The following is a 21,704-nucleotide window of genomic DNA, read 5'->3' as shown; positions in this document are numbered from 1 at the left end:
AGGTTAACAAGGTCTCTGAAGGACTCGCCTTCACAGACCACAGAGGCCGAGTCCCTCAGAGGACACAGACCCTGAACTGAGACACAGCTAATGACATGTTAATGTTTACTATCATCTTTATTGATCTGATTATTGATTACTGATTGTGATGAAACATTTCATTAAGTCAATAAATAAACACATGTGACATCACTCCTGAAAAATAAAACTCACTTTCTGTTTAAACAAACTGACTCAATGAATCAAAATACTTTAAAGTAAGTCAGTATTACTATTATCATTTATTATATTTTCTTTGTCAGGTGTGTTTATTGTTGTCTATCTTGTTTGATTATTTCTGTTCAACAGTTTATATAATTCCTACTGTCATGTTTCATATAAAGTCAAGTCCTGATCAACACATGATCAATAAACAAACTCACTGATCTTTGATCAGAACTGAGTTGTGTGTGTGAGTTAGTGTCTGTGACTGAATGTGTGTGTGTGTGCGTGTGTGTGTGTGTGTGTGTGTGTGTGTGTGTGTTTACCAGCTGACTGTAAACTCACTTCTGTGTCTTTCACAGACACATGCACGTGCACACTGTGGTCTGATCACATTAATCATGAATAATCAGTGATTAATACTTATGATAGTAAGTTTTGATAGTATGATAGTGTGTGTGTGTGTGTGTGTGTGTGTGTGTGTGTGTGTGTGTGTGTGTGTGTGTTGTTTACTGTCTTCACTACAGCTCTAGGCCGGCATGTTCGCTATGTGAGACACTGGATCCCCCCCCCCCACACACACACAGCCCCACAGGGCCGCCCCGCCCCCCCAAAGCAAACATCCACACATGGAGCTGAAGAGAGGAGGAGGTGGGGCAGAGGAGGAGGGGACACCCAGGGGTGGAGGAGCTATAAAAGGCTGATGGAGCTGAGAAAGGAGGTTTGACTGAGAGACTCTGCAGCCTGAATCTGGAGCAGACTACTCTGTCCCAGGTGTCTCAGTCCATCCAGGTGTCTCAGTCTGTCCAGGTGTGTGACATCATGCCGTGGCTGCTGTCTACTGAGCTTGACCGTCTGTCTTCGTCTCCGTCTCAGCGTCAGTGTGAGCGGACGGCGTTCTCATTCTACTGTGCAGTGCGGGAGCATCAGCCAGTCTGGCGGTTGGAGGACATGCGCAGTATGGAGGTCTTCTGTTGGGAAGATGGACGCCCGCGAGCCTTCCTGCCATCTGAGGCACTGCTGTATGCGCTCGTGCATGACCACCAGGACTACGCCCACTACCTGCTCAACAGGTACTCAGTGAGCGCACTCAGAGCACTGCGCTGCAGCTTCTGTTGCTGTTGTGGCAGCGGCTCACCGCACCTGTCCATGGCAGTGCGCTACGACCGCGTGACAATCCTCGGCATGATGGTTGACGCCCTGAAAGACTGTGATGTGCAGAGTGGGCGGGACTACCTGGACGGCTGCGGTGGCTGCTCCCACGTGGCAGACGCAGGAAAGACAGCAGTGCAGCTAGCGGTGGAGCTGTCCCGGCCCGACTGTCTGCTGATCCTGCTGGTACATGGCGCGAGGCCTGACGCCCTCGACGCCGCACTTCAGCGACTCGTCTCCTGTGATGCCGCAGAGCGACGACATGCACAACGCTGCCTTGACTTCCTGCTGCTATTTCTGCCCAAACCGCCAGCGCTGCGCCGCCTGCTGGACGAGCCGCAGTGCTGGCAAAGCCTGCTGGGAAATGAAGTGTTCAGCTGGCTGTGTGGTCAGGCTCCGCCCCCCCTCCTGCTGCAGTCACTCAGGTGTTTGGCCCGATCTGGCCCTGATCAGATCGCCACACTACCTGACTTCCTGCAGCTGCACAGCTAGCTGTGAGATTATCTGTTACCATGGCAACACACTCAGGACTGCTTGGATTGGACGGTGTGTTGATGATATAAATAAAGACTAAAACTAATTTCTGTACTGCTGAGTCAGCAGTGAAACGTATCTCTGACTGGCTTTAGGACCCTGAGGACCCTGGTTAAAAAATCATGTAAGTCACCAAACCAGGAGATACAAGGTTTCGATATGAGACTTTTGTCTGCTGACGTGCATTTAAATAAAGTTTCTGTTTCTGTAAAAAAGCAAAACACTATCTGTCCTTTAAAGAGGAAAACATAAACATAAACAGGAAGTGATGTCATGTTGTTACAAACACACTGATTTTAACATGGCAGGAAGTTTCACTTGTGAAACTCGACATGTTGTCTCTCTGCTGTCGCAGGTTCAAATATTCTCACTTGTATTGATCATATTGATCACCCTGTGATCAGTTGATCCACTGTGTTTCTTTTTTCGCTCTGTTTGTTCAACCTTCATCTGTTTTATTGTTTCTGATGTTTGACTGTAAATAAAATAATTTACTGTGAAACAGTTTGTTTACTCACCCTGAGTCGTGTCTGTACGTGTTCCATTGATGTAGCAATAATCATATTGATTAATAAATGTGTTACAGATGTGATTTAAGGTCATTTTAATTCAAATACCAAGGACCAAGTCTATATTTTGATCAGTGCTGATACTGTTGACATTTGAATTAGGTAACTTTCATCATGCTAATTTCAAACAACCCTGCTGATACAGCTAGTTAAACACTGGCTGACAGGTGGGGATGGTTGTAACACCTTATAAGAAACCTATTATTTCAGTATGCCAAGACAGTGGATGAGGAAAACAAATAGGGGGGTGTCTTCACATGTACTTAAAGTTCCAGCAGATGAAGTGAGTCCAGGTAAAACAGTGAGACTACTGCATCTGCCATGTGACACTGAACAGGTACTGCAAGAAACCAAAACCTCAGAGAAAAAGGTTAAAGAAAGCTGCCCGTGTGGGATCATCATCATCATCATCATCATCATCATCATCATCATCATCATCATCATCATCACAGTAGTCAAACAGTCCTCATGCACAGCAAATTCCAAACCCCAAGAAAACTATAAATAGCTAGTTCTAGGCCCACTAAAAACTGCACCGCTGGAAAACCTACATACATCTGTCACCACCGTGACTCTGATTAGATGGATAACACGCACAGATATACACACACACAGGTTCATGTATTATCATTAAGACAGACACAGTGTACATGTTTGTTGTTGTTTTCAAACATCTTCCTGTGACTTTGCATTATGAGTTACTTCTGACCTCCTGATGAAGGTTTCCATTGTTATGTGTGTAACATTCATCGGTATTACCAGAAAATGTTCTTTAACAAAGCTCTTTTGACTTCTGGTTTCCGACATGCCCGAAGCAGACGCTTGATTTCAGTGCTCCGTTTGACCCGAGAATAAAAGTTCCCAAGACAAAGGTAAACTTGACAGAAGAACACATGACTGAGTAATAAACAGTGCCAACCAGAAACAGAACAAGAAGGACTATAGAAGTGGAAAACATGAAGAAACCAAGTCTAACCAGAAACAGCTAACGCTAGAAACTAGCATAGCTGGTGGTGATAATAGTAGGGAGTCGGAACTGCTAACAGAGTTGAAGAAACTTAGACAAAAGAATGGTGACACCTTCCAAGAGACCAAACATTCTTTAAACAGACTCGAAACATCCATTGGGGAAATAAAAAGCAAATGGAAAAGTTAGACGAAAGATTAACCACGGTGGAACACAGAGTGAGCACCGCTGAAGACAGGGGTATATGCCAGGAGAGAGCTCTCGGCTACCTGCTGAAGAGAGATGCTAAGCTTACGGCTAAACAGAAGGACTTGGAAAATAGACTACGGTGCAATAACATCAGGGTGTATGGAATCCCTGAAGAAGCAGAGGGAAAAGAAATGGTGCCATTCTTAACCAAGTTCTTCAGGACAACACTGGAGCTTCAGGAAGGTGTGGAAATTAAACTGGAACGGAGCTTTTGCACCGAAACCGAAGCCGATGACTCCACCAAGGTCCATAATAGTAAGATTTTTAGACTTCCGCATAAAGCAAGCGATGAGGTGCGGGAGGTGATTAAAAAGCTGAGGGAGAAAAACATAATGGCTCAATCTCCATATCCAGCACAACTCAATGTTTTTCTGGACACAGGTACAAAAGTGTTCCCCTCCTTACTGGAGATGCAACTGTTCTTGAAAGAGCTCGGAATGGTAGCTGAGATGGAGGAGAGAGACGTCCTGGAGAGAGAGCTGACCCAGGACATGTGGGTGATGCAGGACAAACGGAGGAGAAAGAGTCATTCAAGGCAACATAACTCCCATATCAGGGCAATTTGGGAAACTGATGCAATTGCACATTGTGTTTTTCACCCAGAGAGCTCCATCTCTCTGCCCATTCTGGATCGAGAGCGGACTGCCTGTAGAACTTTTATTTTCAAAAAACTGCATTGTGTTTGTTGGTTTATAGAGGGAGACCACTGGTCAGTTGGAAGTTATAAAATGTTTATAACTCACTGCTTACTTGTTCTTTATGTTCTATTGTTATCTGCAAACATAAGTATGAAGACTGGAAAGCTCTTGGATTGTAATCTGAATTTCATTTTTGATAATTGATGAGGTATGGTGATCATTAACCCACCACGGGAAAAGTCATGGGCGGAACAAGATGACTATGTTAAACATAATTACTTATAATGTGAATGGAATCAATCACCCTATGAAAAGGAAAAAAATATTTTCCCAAATAAAAAGATTGAATTGCTCCATAGCATTGCTTCAGGAAACCCATTTGGATGACAGGGAACACCAAAAGTTGAAAAGAGAATGGGTTGGCCAGACACTAACTTTTTTGGATAAGAAACTTTAACGCAAATTTAAGATTAAAAATGATTGGATTAAGTGCACCTAAAGAGTTTGAAACATGATTAGGAAAAAGATTGGAGATCTCAAGGGTAATGAAAATTTCTTGGCTATAACAAGCTGGATGTTGGGTTTAAAGAATGGGGTGGGAAAGGGGCTTAAAATGCTGCATCAGATGTTTGAAGGGGAAGTCCTGTGGTCGTTTAGACAGCTGCAAGATAAATTTGGTCTGACAAGTAAAGATGTTCATAGGTACTTGCAACTGAGAAGTTACTTGATGTCACACAAAGAATGGGGTTTACTTAAGAAACAACCCACACCTATTGAAGATTTGTTCATAAATATTATAAAAGTAAAGAAAGATACTATGGTTGTTTCACAAATTTTGAAATGTTTAAATCTGCTGATGTCGGGGAGTGCTCCTGATATAAAAGGGAAGTAGGAGTTAAAATTGAATGTTATTATCGAAAATACATGCTGGGAAGATGTGTGTGAGGAGGGGCATAAAACAACCAGTGGTCCAATGCAGAAAGAATTCAACTGGAAACTAAAAATGAGATATTTCAGAACCCCCTCCGTAATTTCCAAATTTGATGGTAGTAAAACAAATTTGTGCTGGAGGGAATGTCATCGGAGATAGGATAGATAGATAGATAGGAGATCACACGTACACATTTTGGAATTGCCCAAAGTTAAAAAATTACTGGGAGGGGATTCAGAAAGAATTATTATATAATACCTCTGAATTATACCTCTGACCCCAAAATGTTATATTATTGGAGCACTCCCTAAAGGAAGATGGGGAAAAAAGGAAATTGTATCTATTAAATGCCTTATTATTAATAGCCAGGAAGATGATAACTCTATCATGGTAAAAACCACTTCCTCCTACTACACCTCAGTGGCAGGAGAGAGTGAAGAAGGTATATATAATGGAGAAGACAACAGCACACCTACATCTTAAGATGGACATTTTCAGAGCAAGATGGACCCCCCGCCCCAAGCGAACACTTAAGTTTACAAATGTGAAACACTGTCAAACTGTGCTGTCTTAACAGAAATATCCCAGTATACTGGTGATTTGTACAGAGGAATATAATAAACGATCCAATGAGTCTGAATTGTTCGCCGAACTGTTATTGGTTCAACTGTTTAATTTATACTTTTTTTTCCTTTTTTTAAAATTCAGTAATTGGCTTTTCATAAGTATGTAACAAGAAATATCTGATGTAAATCAAAATATGAGTGTAAATACATATGAATGCCAATAAATACTTGGTTAAAAAAAAAAGAAAGCTCTTGTAATTTTAGGATCCACTGACACTGACACTGTTCTTCATTTAGCCATCAGTGATGAGAATTTTTTTCTTATCCTCTTATCCTATAGATGCATATTTTGTGGTGTGGTCTCAGTTTTTAGTTATGTTACTGTTGCAACTGACCCTGGTAGTGGGGCAGGTTGTAACAATGGCACTCCCTGCATTTGACATCAAATAATGAATTCTGTGATACAGTTGAAGAAGTTAAGAACATTGCTATATATGCTATATATAGATAAATGAGGGTACTTTGTGTCAAAATTTGAGTGTCCTACCACAAACATCCAGCAAGTTATAGGAACTGAGATAAAAAGTGTTACAACCATCCACGGTCTCTCCTACTCAAGAATCACTGTACTGATCAAATACCTGATCAATAACCTGACAAACCTTCAGTGCTTAAACATGTTTATTAGGTTAATGAAGGAAATCACAACAGGTGAGTTTACACTAAATTCTTACTGGTCAGAACATCCAACCAATCAACTGACAGCAGGATGACATCACAACGCAGTCATACCTGCTCAGCTCACCATGGCAATGCTGCAACGACAAGGAGGACAGAGGAGGAAGAGTTAAAATGACTATTTTAATATCAATCTAGTTCACACCAGACTCGGGTCCACTTCAGTCCACCAGGGTCCATTACAGTCCATAAGGGTCCACTGCAAACCACCAGGGTCCATCAGGGCCCACTACAGTCCATCAGGGTCCACTACAGTCCATCAGGGTCTACTGCAGTCCATCAGGGTCTACTGCAGTCCAACAGGGCCCGCTACAGTCCATCAGGCTCCACTACAGTCCATCAGGGTCCACTGGAGTCCATCAGGGTCTACTGCAGTCCAACAGGGCCCGCTACAGTCCATCAAGGTCCATCAGAGCTCACTGCAGTCAACCACAGTTCAGGTCATGTTTTAGATTTCATTTCAGGAGAATCTTTCAATGTTATTAAATTACAACAACATTTTTTTAATGAATCAGTCTCAGTGGATGGGGGCTCCCGCCTGTTGCCATGGTAACTGTGTAATCCACATAGAAGTCCAGTCTGTTCCCAGTAAGAGTTGCAGACTCAGTGCTGGAAACCTGTTAAACCCAGTTTAGGTCAGTTAATCCAGTATAACCAATCTCATCCAGTTTTATCCAGTCTGATCTTGGAAAACATGCAAATAAATTAAAACAGTGAAATATCCCTTTAAAAATTAGCTTGAAGCTAATGCTGGTCACTGATCAATAAACACAATCCGACTGAACTCAGATTGGTAAAGAACCAGATAGAACCAGAATCACATCTTCCTCTGCAGTGAAATGTCCCTTAATGTCCCAATTTTCAACATGTTTGACTGGACTGAAATAAACTGGAAAAAAACAGATGATTTTAAACTAGTTAGAACCTGTTTGAGCCACTCCAATCTAGACTGAAAGAGAAACAATTTAACTGGACTAAACTAGACTAAAACCCTCAAAAACACCAGTTCGAACCAGTCGGACAAACTGAAATGAAAAGATAGAAAAAAGCAATTCTGGCCCAGTTGAACCAGTCGGAACCAGTCCTAACCTGTTTCAACCAATCTGGATGAGTTAGAACCAATTAGAACTAGTCTGGAACAGTTAGAACCAATCTTGACCAGACAGAACCAGTTAGAACTGTTGTGGACCTGTCAGATCCTGTTATCACCAGTTTGGACCAGTTAAAACTAGTCAGAACCGATCTCTCTGTTGTCCACCATCCCTTCAGAATAAAGTGCTTCCTGTTTAAAACAAATTAAATAGAGTCTTATTACATTTTATTTCCCACCAGCCACCTGTGCGCTTTGTGTGGCGGCCATCTTCTTTCGGAACCGTCCTCCAAACATTAAAGTTACAGGAATTGATGTCAACTGCCTGCTCAGTGTCGGTTGAACCCACTTCCTGTTTGTTTGTAAACACTTCCTGTTTGTTTTGGAAACAGGAAGTGGTGTCACTGGTCACTGTGACATCACAGCGTCCTACTAAGTGAGACCAGATCAGATGACTAACTCAAACAGTGGTGACATCACAGTGATGATATGGGTCAGATGAGCTCCCATTCGTCATCAACATCGTCCCCGCTAAGGGAGGGGCCTGAGGGGGCAGGCCTACACGGAGTCTGTGGGAGGAGCTTTGTCAGGCGACGAGACAATCCTCCAATCAGAGTCACCGCCCACAACTCGTCCTCAGGAGACACTGAAGTGAGGAAGAGATAGAGGGAGAGAGAGAGAGACAGAGACACCTGAAACACATGAGACCAACACAGCTGAGATTCATGAGACACATAAAACACATAAACCAGTCTCACCAGTTAACCAGTTGGCGTGTCCAGGGATCTTCTTCCAGTAATCTCCTGCTGGGTTTCTGTCTGAGACACCGTAACGTCGAGCCAGATCTCCGTTTACACATCGAACCCAAACTGTCCGAGAGCTGAGGACCAGCTGACTGACGGACAAGCCTGCAGTACAGAGCACACAGTTTAATACAAAGACAGGTGTGTGGATGACACACACAGGTGTATAGGTGAGAGAGGTGTATAGATGAGACAAGTGTGTGGATGAGACAGGTGTATAGATGAGACTGACATGTCTGCAGACGAGACAGGTGTGTACCTGGTACAAGCTCCCACTCCGTCCCCACAGGCATCTCATCACTGAGTCCGGTCCTGACGAAGACACTTCCTCTGTTGTCCAACGCCCAGAGGAGACGATCATTAGGACTCGTCTGAATACTGACCAGCTGCACCCCAATTGGCTGCTGAGAAATGATGTCACAGTTACTGTTATGACCCTAGAGGTCATAAATGTTTCAATTTGTCTGTTTTTAATAACCCTCCTTTACCTGAATGAGAGTATGAGTGTGTGTGATTGGCTGCAGGTGTGTCTGAGTGATTGTAGGTTGCCCCAGTGAGCTCACTGCCTGGAAGCCAAGAGTTTAAGGGCCGGCTCGTCTCCTGTTCCTGTAGGCTCTCCTCTGCTGTCTCAGACTGCTAGCATGTGTAATTGTGTACAAGCTATGTTTTGAATAAAACTATGACAAAATGCTTTGCTGCTGGTAGTGCTTGGGAGAAGAGAGGAGTCTCATTTTCGTGTTGCACCAGGGTTTCCCCTAGGCCCTGGTCGTAACAGTTACCTGGACAGGTGACACACGCTATGTACAGGTGGTTCTATGTTGATCAGATGTGTGTATTACCTGCACAGGTGGTTCTATGTCAATCAGATGTGTGTTACCTGTACAGGTGGTTCTATGTGGATCCAGGCCGGCAGCATCATGCTCGGGTTCAGTGGCTGCGTTCCAACTCTGAAGTAAACGACTCCTCGACTGTCGACTGCCCAGACGTTCTGACTGCCGCAGCTCACACTGACCAGGCGAACGCTTCCTTTAACACACAGGTGACATTTTACCTGAGCACACCTGTGCACATGTTTATAATCTTAATATAGCAACTTTATTCAAATATTAAAACCTGGAGAACCACTGTAACATCTGTTAGGACCCCTGGAACCACATGGACTACTAGACTACTAGGGCTCCAGAGTTTCATCAATTTATAACGAGTTAAAGTGGATGTGTTAATTAGTTCCACTGGAGACGGGTCTCTTGATTTTCACTTCCATCTTTGCATACATTTACCCTTTGATTGTATTAATGATGTGATGGTAAATGTTGGAGATAATTTAAGATTTCAAGATTTTGCAAACAAACATTTATGGTTGCAGTTGAGTCCAGGTGAAATGTGAGCAGGATCAGTAGACCACGTCCTCTTTCTTAACAGATTCCAGGTCAGTTCTCTTTTAGGGTAACAGTCTCATATTTCACCTGTGATTGACAGGCTGTCCCGCTGACCTCTGAACCTCAACAACATGCTGCTGCTGCTGTTTGTCACCTCTAACTCTGCTTCATCATTAAATCAGCTTATCACTGATGAAAGTCCATTCTCCCCAGTTTGAGGGACTTAATGTGGATAACTGTATATCTAAGCTTCACAGAAAAACTATGAATGATGCCTTTCCAAAATAAAACACAAATAAAAAACAAAACAAAGAGCCAATCAAACTCTCCAATAACTTCAAAAGAAGTGAGCCTTAAAGTAACCACCACAAACCCTAAAATACCATGTGGTGATCCAGGAGAAGAGTCCCCACAGCCATCTTGTCCTTAGACTCAGTTGACTAATCTTGATAAAATAAATACCATTACAGCATGTAAAAATAGAGTTACACAGAACAAAGAGGCTGAAAATTTGATAAGACTCACGAGGTTTAAACCCATGGACATATATACATTGACACAGTACTAAACATATGCAGTATTTGCCCCCTTACAGATTTATTTTGTTTTTGCTTTTTTGTCCCACTTAAATGTTTCAGATCATCAAACAAACTTTAATATCAGATAACGTGAGAAAATACAAAATGCAGTTTATTAAGCATTTATTAAGGGAAAAAGCTATCCAAACAACCTGGCCCTATGTGAAAAAGTGATTTCCCCCTTGTTAAATCATGAATTAAATGTGATTAACCACAACACATCATGCCCTGATCTAAAGAAATTCAAGAACAGATTAGAAACAAAGTCCAATTCTAAGGCTTTGGGACTTCAGCAAACCACAGTGAGAGCCATTATCCACAAATGGAGAAAACATGGAACAGTGTAGAACCTTCCCAGGAGTGGCCGGCCTACCAAAATTACTCCAAGAGCCATTGAAAACTCATCCAGGAGGTAACAAAAGAACCCATAACAACATCTAAAGCACTATAGGCCTCACTTGCTCAGTTAAGGTCACTGTTCATGATTCAACAACAAGAAAGACACAAATGGCATCCATGGGAGACTTCCAAACTGAAAACTGCTTCTGACCAAAAAAACCCATACATTAGCTTTGGGGAAATATTCTGTGGACTGATGAGACAAAAGTAGAACTTTCTGGAAGGTGTGCATCCTGTTACATCTGGCATGAAACTAACACAGTATTTTAGAAAAATAACAAGTCACCTCTGAATGGCTCAAAAAAACAAAATGAAGGTTTTGGAGTGGCCAAATCAAAGTCCGGACTTAAATCAGGTTGAGATGCTGTGGCTTGACCTTCATGACCTTAAACAGGCCGTTCATGTCGAAAACCCTCCAATGTGGCTGAATTAAAACAATTCTGCAAAGAAGAGTGTGACAAAATTCCTTCCAGTTATCGCAAAGTTACTGCGAAGACTCGATTGCATTTGCTGCCGCCAAGGGTGGCACAACCAGTTATAAGGTTTAGGGGGCAATGACTTTTTCACTTGAGGTCACTTTGGTTTGGATAGCTTTTTTCTCTTAACAAATGAAATCATCATTTAAAAACGCTTTTGTATTTTCTCAGGTTATCTTTTTCTGAAATCTGTTATTGATATGAACTGAAACATGTAACCCAGAGATTCCACCAGATACATGTCCGCTGCATTATGGCTCCAATCCAGTTTTGCTCCGCTATCCGCTGTCCGGCAACCCCCACCGGTTGCGTTTTGAGTCCATGATGGCACAGTACTTTCAACAGCCGGCGTCACGAACTGAGGAGTTCCCGCAATAATCATGTAATCACAGAATCACTTGCGATTGCAATTAAAGGTAAATGTTACAAACACAACAACACAAAGCGTTCCTAACAGAAGGATTAGTAGAAGAGCCTGCATTTGTCTCTTTTTTGAAATTTGTGTGCTGGCGTAAACATGGACTGTTTTATTTTGAAAAGTGACCAGATGTCACATTGTTGTTTTGGTGCGTGACTTCCTGTCTGCTCAGTGCTAAATTCAGAAGTCCTGTGTATCTGTTCCAGAGAGCTCTGGACTGCCGGAGGTGGGACAGAGCAGATACAGAGTGCAGCGGACCTGGTGGAAGTTAATACATAGACTAGAGACCAGAGGTGGGGAACTCGAGTCACATGACTGGTGGGCGTACCAGCGTGCCAGACAGGATCAGAGGAGCAGCAGCATGGAGGGAGCTCCGAAAATCGTGAAATTTGGATTAAGAGATTATGTCATTGAAGAATAGAGGAGAACAGCTGTATGCAGAGTGTGCAGCTCTAAAATATGTGACCACATCAAATTTCATCTGTCACTTCAGGACCCACAAAGAGAGCTAGGTGACTGTGTGTCTTTCGCTAACTTTAGCTAATGCTATGACATTTTAGGTGCTATTTAACTATGTTAGGCTTCAAAGTGATTGTGCATTGTGAGAATGCATTATCAATGTAAAAGACGGGGGTCGGGGCTGAATGTGGGCACGTTACTAACGTCAAGTTAGCTAAGCTCTGTTAGCTAAGCTCTGTTGGCTAACATTACTAATTTTATGTTAGCTAACAGAGCTTAGCTGTGTGCTCATAAACACAGGGTTTTTCCTGGCTATCTAAATCAAAGGCAGGCTGCCTGGGTGACTGTGGCCGCCGTCTTGGTTAAAGTAAAGCGTGTGTGTTTCAGATATAAAGAAAAGAGATCTCAGTAGTGTCTCATTCATTTCTCCTAGAAAACTACGAGATCAATGTGAGACCAAAGTGAGGCTATGGCTGATTTCTCCTGTTTCTCAATTGTTTCTCCTGAGAAACAGGTGCAGAAAATCTCAACCTGGGCTCCCTGTAAGTTTCAAAGGAGATCTCATCAAAATCTCAGTGAAGTCGCAGGACCAAGGTTTAAGTAGTAAAGTCTCAAGTCTCACCTATTGCTCCTAAGGAGTTTTAGGAGAAACAAATGAGATTTTTTTTTTTTTTTTTGATAATGCACAAGGTACATTTTTACCCTTTTTTAAACAGTAGAAAGGAGAAAAAAGAAAAAAACAGAGGAAAAAGAGAAGAAAAAAAAACGAAATTGCACTCTTGCATGGATTGGTACATTTTACAGAACTTGGTCCTTATTAAAGATAAAGACAAAGCCAAAATAAGGGGTAGATACAAGAAATAAATACGCGTACTTAACTGAGAGGGTTAACTGAAGGGAGAAGTGCTAAAAAAGAGCCCCATATTCTATTATGCGTTTCAGGTTTTCTCCTGACATTGTACAGAATTTTCTCTGGAGTGCAGTAGGATGAAAGTTCGTTCAGCCAATGCCTTTGTGAGGGTAGATTTTCTGATATCCAGTTCACTAGTATGATTTTTTTTCCCAGCCGTGCTAGCTAGCAACACAAAATATTTCTTATGTTTGGTTAGCTTAAGCATGTTGACATCTCCCAAAAGCCAAATTTTGGGGTCTTCTGGGATTTCAGTCTCAATAACATCTGAAACAGTGGCTTCAACGAACTTCCAGAAGTCTTCCAAATAGGAACAAGTCCAGAGCATATGGAGTAACTTTCCCTCCTTCACCTTACATCTCTGGCACATGGCAGAGACATTCCTATTGATCTTATGGAGTCTGTGTGGGGTGAGATAGGTTCTATGAAAAATATTAAATTGCATTTGTCTATGTTTAGTGGAAATTAGTACCATTTGGGATCTTTCCAGTATGTTTTGCCAGTTGACATCTTCATAGTTAGAACCTAGGTCTGCCTCCCACTTGTTTTTAATCAATAGTCTACCATAAATTGGTAAGTTTCTGATCAAGATGTTGTATATAGAGGAAATCAGTCCTCTCCAATGAGTCAGTCAGAGACCTGCCATCATCAGTAATTATTGAATGAATAATTTTATCCGAATCTTCCTTCTTGATTTGCCATGCTAGTAATTTGCCAGTTTTATTGCCATACTGATAACAGTGGTAGCTGGTCCTCGCCAAAGCTGCTTCAGCCTTGGTAGTGCATAAATTATTATACTGAATTCGTTTCACAGTCAAATAATTTAAAATATCCAATCTTTTGGTTTCAGAGTATTTTTGTTCAAGTAATCTAATTTCTTCATCTAATTTTGTCAATTCTTTTCTCCTTTCTCTTGATTTATATGTAGGACAAAATACAACCCCTCATGAACACCTTAAGGGCATCCCACATAATTGAGTTAGAGGCAGAATTCACGTTGGTTTCGAAGAACAGATCAATTTGAGCATTCATATATGTTATGAATTCTGGGTCTTTCAGCATAAATGTTTTAAATCTCCATCTTTGTGGGGATGGTTGTACCGAATCGATTAACAAGGTCATCTTCATGGGATTATGATCTGAAAGTGCAGCAGCCAAGTATGTACAATCCTTTATCCTGCTAATTATCTGTTGAGGGGCTAAAAACATATCTATTCTGGAATAGGATTTATGAAAATTAGAGTAAAAGGAGAAATCTTTCTGATTAGGATTGAGAGTGCGCCAGACATCGCATAGCCCCAGCTCCTTTATGCCATGGTTCAGAAACACAGCTGCCTTTGTTGGCGTGGGAGATTTCGGCAAGGAACGACCCATAGTTGGATTAAATACCAAGGTAAAATCGCCACCAACAAGGCAGTGTCCCTGACCTGCAACAATCTTTAGGAGTTGTTCATTAAAAAAAGGAGGATCATCATGATTGGTGCCATAAACATTTACTAATGTCACCCTATTTGCATTCAAAACACAGTCAATGAGCAAGAAACTGCCCGATTTGTCTTTTACAACTGAGTTCAATTTCAGCCTTATGTTCTTATTTATAAGCACGGCGACCCCTCTAGCATTAGATGTGGATGCCATGCAAGTACTTGATCTGTTTGATCTTACTTAGCTTGGGTGGACGAGGTATCAGGTGAAAAATGTCCATTATTGAAGTAACAGAGAGGCTAGCTAGCGGAGCTCATGGCTGCATGACCGTCCTCAGTGCTTGCTAACCGGAAGTCCACAAATGAGAAATGTTTGAGACCCATAAAGACTACAACAAGGCTGAAATGAGAACTCTCATTGAGCTCTTTTACGGCTCCATAGCCATAAAGGAGCATGCTTTGAGCAGTAAAATTTTCCTCTAGGTTCCTTCAATCAGAATCATGAGGTGGTCACCTCAAATGGATTTCAATTAACAGGTGCACCTTGTCAAGTGTTATTTGTGGAATTTCTTGCCTTCTTACTGTGTTTGACACCATCAGTTGTGTTGTCTGGAGCTAGGGTTGGTACACGGTTCTATACAATGAACAGCACTATTTGACTACAGTTCTAATCCATAATATGGCAAGAAACACTCAGCTAAGTAAAGAGAAATGTCCACCTTTACTTTGAGACATGAAGGTCAGTCAATCTGAAAAATATCAAGAACTCTGAATGTATCATGATGCAGTCATGAAAACATCAAGCACCTAATGAAACTGGCTCACATGGGGACCTCCCCAGGACAGGAAGACCAAGAGTCACCTCTGCTGCAGAGGATAAATTCATTAGAGTTACAAGCCTCAGAAACTGCAAATTAACAGCACCTCAGATTAGAGCCCACGTAAATGCTTCATAAAGTTCTAGTAGCAGACACATCTCAATATCAACTGTTCAGAGGAGACTGCACGAATCAGGCCTTCATGGTAAATTGTTGCAAAGAATCCACTACTGAGGAAGAACACGATCAAGAAGAGAAGTGTTTCAGCCAAAGAATACAAGGAATGGACATTAGACCAGTGGAAATATGTACTTTGGGCCGATGAGTCCAAATTTGAGATTTTTGGTTCCACCTGCCACGTCTTTGTGAAACACAGGCTTGGCTGGTTTCCAACATGTATGGTTCCCACCGTGAAGCATGGAGGAGGAGGAGGTGTGATGTTAGTGCGTGGGATACATCGGCAAGTGAACATGTTGTCCTCAAAGTTGATGTGTTAGAAGCAGGAAAAATGGGCAGACATAAGGATATGAATTAATTCGACAAGGGTCAAATTGTGATGGCTAGACAAATGGGTCAGAGCATCTCCAAAACTGCTGCTCTTGTGGGGTGTTGCTGGTCTGCAGTGGTCAGTATCTATCAAAAGAGCAATGAAAGAAAATGGCCTGTCTGATAAATCACATTTTCTTTTACATCACCTGTATGGCCAGGTGCGTGTGCGTTGCTTACCTGAGGAACACATGGCACCAGGATACACTATGGGAAGAAGGCAAGCCTGCTTGCCTGATGCTTTGGGTAATGTTCTGCTGGGGAACCTCGGGTCCTGCCATCCATGTGGGATGTGACTCTGACATGTACCACCTACCTCAGCAGTGCTGCAGACCATGAATACCCTTTCATGGAAAGGGTATTCCCAGATGGCTGTGGCCTCTTTCAACAGGATAATGAGCCACAAAGCAGAAATGTTTCAGGATCGTTTGAGGAGCCAAACAATAAGTTTGAGGTGTTGACTTGGCCCTCCAAATTCCCCAGATCTCAATCCAATTGACCATCTGTGGGATGTGCTGGACAAACCAGTCCAATCCGTGGAGGCCCCACCTCACAACTTACAGGACTTAAAAGATAAATTGCTAACATCTTGGTGCAAGATACAACAACACACCTTTAGAGGTCTAGTGGAGTCCATGCCTCAACGGGTCAGCGCTGTTTTGGCAGCAAAAAGGGGACCAACACAATATTGGACAGGTGGTCGTAATGTTATGCTTGATCGGTGTATATGGACATATACATGAGCATATATACATTGTCATAAATACACAGACATATTCATTATCATCTGCTCTGGTAACAACTGTCTTTAAATTAACAATGAATTAAATTGGGAACCAGAGAGCGAGACTAATATACAGAGAGAGAGAGAGAGAGACAGACAGACAGACAGTCATGTGGTCTCTGATAGTCAAAAGGGTAAGGGAAACTAAAAACAGCTCTGACACCATAGTCAGGTTACAGTCTGATGTGGTCACACACACACACTCCATGTTGACCTCTAGATTACAGACCTGTTACACAACCTCCACCTGTCAAAGTGACGAAGAAACACAGCTGAGAGAGAGAGTGTGTGTGCGTCATACAGCAACCTGACCCCCCCAACACAAACACACACACACATCAGACCAACAACTCCTCTCCAAAAAAAGACATTAAATAATACCTTCATTAATTTTTTGAAGTAATATTTATAATTAATGTTTGATAAAACATGACAAGTACAATATTCACTTCCTTCTGCAACCATCTGCAACCCCTGTATAAGCCTCAAGTTCAGCGGCTGCCTGTGACCACCAGGACTGTTAGGAGATGGTCACAGGAGACCATTGAGGATTTGCAGGGCTGCTTTGAACAAACTGACTGGGAGTTGCTCTGTGATTCGCATGGGGAGGACCTTGATGATCTCACGGACTGCATAACAGGGTACATCAACTTCTGTGTGGACACTGTTGTTCCTACAGTGACCTTACGCTGTTTCCCCAACAACAAGCCGTGGGTCACCAGAGACATTAAGGTCCTGCTGAATGAGAAGAAGAGGGCCTTCAGAGATGGTGACAGGGAGCAGATGAGGTGGGTCCAGGGGGAGCTTAAGGAGAGGATCCAACAGGGTAAAGACAGCTACAGGAGGAAGCTGGAACACAAACTCCAGCAGAACAACTTGGAGGAAGTGTGGAACGGCATGAGGAGCATCACTGGCTACAAACCACCTGGAAGCCAGACAACAGGGGGGGGTATTGAACGTGCCAAAGAGCTGAATCTGTTCTTCAATAGATTTGACGAGAGGGCTCCGAACTACCCCTCCCCCAGCTTCTCCACATCCACCCACCTCCAAACCTCTGGCCCTGCTGTCCCCCCTCCCACACAGCTCTTTCCGGACTTCACCCTACCTGTCCTCTCTACCCCACCATCATCTCCCCCCACCCCCACCAACACACATGGCACACTGACGTTCACTGCAGAGCAGGTGAGGAAAGAGCTGTGCAGACTCCGCCCAGGCAAGGCAGCAGGTCCCGACGGTGTCAGCCCGAGGGTCCTCAAAGCGTGTGCATCCCAGCTGAGTGGAGTCCTGCAGCACATCTTCAACCTGAGCCTGAGTCTGCAGAGGGTCCCTGTGCTGTGGAAGACATCTTGCCTGGTTCCGGTATCGAAGAAGACGCGTCCCAGCACCCCCAACGACTACAGACCGGTGGCACTGACGTCCCACCTGATGAAGTCTCTGGAGAGGCTGATCCTCTCACTTCTTTGGCCCCTGGTCAGCTCATCACTGGACCCTCTTCAATTCGCCTACCAGCAGAAACTAGGAGTGGAGGACCCCATCATCTTCCTGCTCCACCGCGCCAGCACCCATCTGGACAGATCAGGAAGCACTGCGAGAATCATGTTTTTTGACTTCTCCAGTGCGTTCAACACCATCCGGCCTGCCCTGCTCGGGAGCAAACTGACGGCGATGCGGGTGGACCCTCACCTGGTTTCTTGGATCACGGACTATTTGACAGGTCGACCACAGTATGTCAGACTGCAGGACGGTGTGTCTGACACTGTGGTCAGCAGCACCGGGGCACCACAGGGAACTGTTCTCTCACCATTTCTGTTCACCCTGTACACCTCTGACTTTCAGTTCCGCTCTGAGACCTGCCACCTGCAGAAGTTCTCGGACGACTCTGCAATTGTTGGCTGTATCAGTGAGGAGAAGGAGGAGGAGTACAGGGGCGTTGTGGACTCCTTCGTCGATTGGTGTGAGAATAACCATCTGCATCTTAACACCACTAAGACAAAGGAGCTGGTGGTGGACTTCCGCAGGAGGAAAGCCGCACACACACCTGTCTCTATCAAAGGTGTGACTGTTGAGGTGGTCCAGGATTACAAATACCTTGGAGTCTACCTGGATAACAAACTGGACTGGGCCAAGAACACAGAGGCTGTGTACAAGAAGGGCCAGAGCCGACTCTATTTCCTGAGGAGACTCAGGTTCTTCAATGTCTGCAACATCATGCTGAGGATGTTCTACCAGTCGGTGGTAGCCAGTGCCATCTTTTTTGGGGTTGTGTGCTGGGGCAGCAGGCTGAGGGCAGCAGACGCCAACAAGATCAGTAGGATCATCAGGAAGGCTGGCTCCGTCCTGGGGGTCCAACTGGACTCTTTGGTAGTGGTGTCTGAGAGGAGGATGCTGTGCGAACTGCATAGTATCCTGGACAACAACACTCACCCTCTCCACCAGGTGCTAAACTCACACAGCAGCACCTTCAGCAGCAGACTCATCCCACCCCGATGTAACACGGAGCGCCTGAGGAAGTCTTTTCTCCCTCAGGCCATCAGACTGTTTAATGCATCCACCTCTGGTCGCAGGAGGGACAGTGGAGACACTGTCACCTGAGCCAAATCAAATCAATATCATTCCCTATCACTTCCATCACTTATTGAGTGTGCACTGGACCTTGTAAATCTCCTGCACTGGACTTAGTAAATTGCTGCTATTTCATGCTGCTGCTAAATTTACTATTTTTTCACTTTATACCACTTGTCACTTTATTCAATCTTATTGTGTACTTTCTTTTCAGTTTTATGCTGTTCACGGTTGGATTGCATTCTGTGTACTTAGTAACTAGTTTATTTATTACTTTACCATTATTTATTACTTTTGTATTCCTTTGTCACTTTGTTTTACTACTGTTGCAAGACAATTTCCCTCAGGATAAATAAAGTCTTCTTGAATCTTGAATCTTCATTCAAACCTTTCACACAACTACCTGAAGACCAAAGAAAACCAAGAAGTCCTGACTGTCATGGACTGTCCTCCACAGTCACCTGACCTCAGCTCCATTGGACATGTACAGTATGGGGTCACCAGAGGACTGAGAAAGACAAACACAACTGAGATATTCTGACATTCATCTCCACCTTCAAGGTAACGTGGAGGGAATCTGTTTCTGAACCTGTAGGATCACGGCTGGAGTCCCTCAGGGTTCAGTTCTGTTGTAGTTTCCTTCTATTATTCACTCTTTTTTTTTTTAATTTAACTTTTTATTGGCAGCCATAGTGTACAGCAGACAGCAAAACCTATACTGTTATGCCTGTTTCTAGTCTAAGGAAGAAGCATGTACATAGTAACCGAAAAGACCACTGAGATCAAATGAAATTCTATAGGTTCATCTTCAACATATCTTCAAAATCAAACTCAAAGTTGCAGTCTAATTCATAGAGTCATTAACAAAGCGTATTCCACCATTTTAAAAGTAAAATGGTATCGATCTTTCTGCATTAGTCACAATTCACAGACATTATTACTGGTACCAAACTATGGTCACCGAACTAAGAATGTGAAAATGAAATAAAAAATAAATTAATAACATAAAATGTAATAAGTGGGTAAGCAATACAACAAATAACATCAACTGGGAGGGAAGGTTATACTCAAGCCACGTCACACAAATGTCTCATGTAAAATCTTCACAACTTTTCTATCACAGCTCTAAGCAGATGTCTGCATAACATTTGAAACTTCACTTAAAAGATGGAGCTGCTCTTCTTCCGTGTCCACAATCTCTTCATGAACACTGAGAACTGAGATCAGTTTGGACTGTAACCCTCATCAGGGCCGGAGTGGGACTCATTTTCAGCCCTGGAGTTTCATGCCTCAGACCGGCCCACTTAGATCACAACCTATTATATTAAAATAATGTAATTATAACTTTACATGTTAAGCCTACAATAGTGCACTCTTCTCTAAAGCCTTGTAATTCCATGAATTTTTCTAAAATAATTTAAATTCAGTGCAAGCAATGGTTGCTTCAGAATGTGGATTTATTTCAACATGAGTGCACATCACCACCATTATTCTTGGGTTTCCTCACCTGGCTCTTGGCTCTGACACTATATCGCTAAAAACAGTCCTAATACTCAACACAGATCTCCCTTTTTCAAGTCTTGTTTCATTATTGTAGTGCTGAATCATCTATCATCATCAATTGTCCCGGTCCTCCCGATCAGTCACTCGAGGCCTGACCATCAGACTCCACCAGGCCGTCTACGCTGTGTTACGTGCAATGTTCTACACAATGCTTGTGTTTCTACCGGCTGCAGCTCCCAGTAGTTAGTAGTTTTTTTAAATTGATTTTTTAAAGTATATTTTTGGCCTTTATACGGCTTTATTGATAGAACAGCTGAAGACATGACAGGAAACAGGATGAGAAAGAGGGGGAGTGACACGCAGCAAAGGGCCCCAGTTGCTGCAGCGAGGGCAAAGCCTCCGTATCTGGGATGCCCGCTCTACCCAGTGAGCTAAACAATGCCCCAGTTTGTAGTTTTTATTGAGTTTTTATTGTGTTTTTATTTATTAAGTGTACACTGCGCTGTGGATTAACACACCGGCCACAAAACAAAATGCTTTTTCACTAATTTGGATATCTTCTTGGTGCTTTTTTTGTACTTTGGTCTCTCCTGGTGACTGGAAGCCATGTCTGCGTTACAGCCGGCATTGTTTACAATCGAGACCAGCTGATCACCCTGAGACCCCAAACCCTCTTAGTCAGTGAGAGACCCACAGTACCGGAGGAACTAAGAAGGAGACGGCGAGGCTGCAGAGCGGAGGTTAAATGGAGAAGAAAGATCTGCGTATGCAAATGTTAAAGATCCATATAGCTCCACTGCCCTCCCTCGACTGGGTAGGTCAGACCACAACCTCGTCCTGCTCGACCCATTATAAAAACCTGTGGTTCAGCAGCTACCAGTGACAGTGAGAACTGTGAGGAAATGGTCTCCTGAGGCCATGGAATCACCATATGGTGAGGACATTGATGGCATTAATGACTGCATCTCTGATTACATTGGGTTCTGCATGGACCACACCATTCCCCACTA

General features: G+C 43.2%; 2 protein-coding genes across 9 annotated transcripts in view; one reads left to right on the top strand and one right to left on the bottom strand.

The window, feature by feature from the left end:
• The first annotated feature begins 921 nt into the window (after positions 1–921).
• ankrd9 (ankyrin repeat domain 9) lies at positions 922–2,430 on the top strand. The gene has a single exon (XM_037072153.1). The coding sequence runs from the start codon at positions 1,024–1,026 to the stop codon at positions 1,843–1,845; it is 822 nt and encodes a 273-aa protein (XP_036928048.1). The 5' UTR covers positions 922–1,023; the 3' UTR covers positions 1,846–2,430.
• Positions 2,431–6,470: 4,040 nt separating this feature from the next.
• tecpr2 (tectonin beta-propeller repeat containing 2) overlaps positions 6,471–21,704 on the bottom strand; it is a 39,264-nt gene continuing 24,030 nt past the window's right edge. For 6 of the 8 annotated variants that reach the window (XM_037072190.1, XM_037072191.1, XM_037072192.1 and 3 more), the window contains 4 exons: positions 9,316–9,464; positions 8,698–8,842; positions 8,394–8,543; positions 6,471–8,281 (listed from right to left, as the gene is read on the bottom strand). In XM_037072190.1, the coding sequence (XP_036928085.1) occupies positions 8,130–8,281; positions 8,394–8,543; positions 8,698–8,842; positions 9,316–9,464 (596 nt within the window). In that variant the 3' untranslated portion in view covers positions 6,471–8,129. The remainder of the gene's footprint in view (positions 8,282–8,393; positions 8,544–8,697; positions 8,843–9,315; positions 9,465–21,704) is intronic. The other 2 variants (XM_037072188.1, XM_037072189.1) reach the window with 2 other exon arrangements.

This window comes from Acanthopagrus latus, chromosome 16, assembly GCF_904848185.1.
Source record: "Acanthopagrus latus isolate v.2019 chromosome 16, fAcaLat1.1, whole genome shotgun sequence".
Lineage (NCBI taxonomy): Eukaryota > Metazoa > Chordata > Actinopteri > Spariformes > Sparidae > Acanthopagrus > Acanthopagrus latus.
Note: the sequence above shows the minus strand (reverse complement) of the source record. Positions and strands in the feature narration are given on the sequence as shown.

Bases quoted from the DNA above. Each gene is read 5' to 3' on its own strand.
- ankrd9 (XM_037072153.1), top strand. From the start codon at position 1,024: ATGCCGTGGCTGCTGTCTACTGAGCTTGACCGTCTGTCTTCGTCTCCG.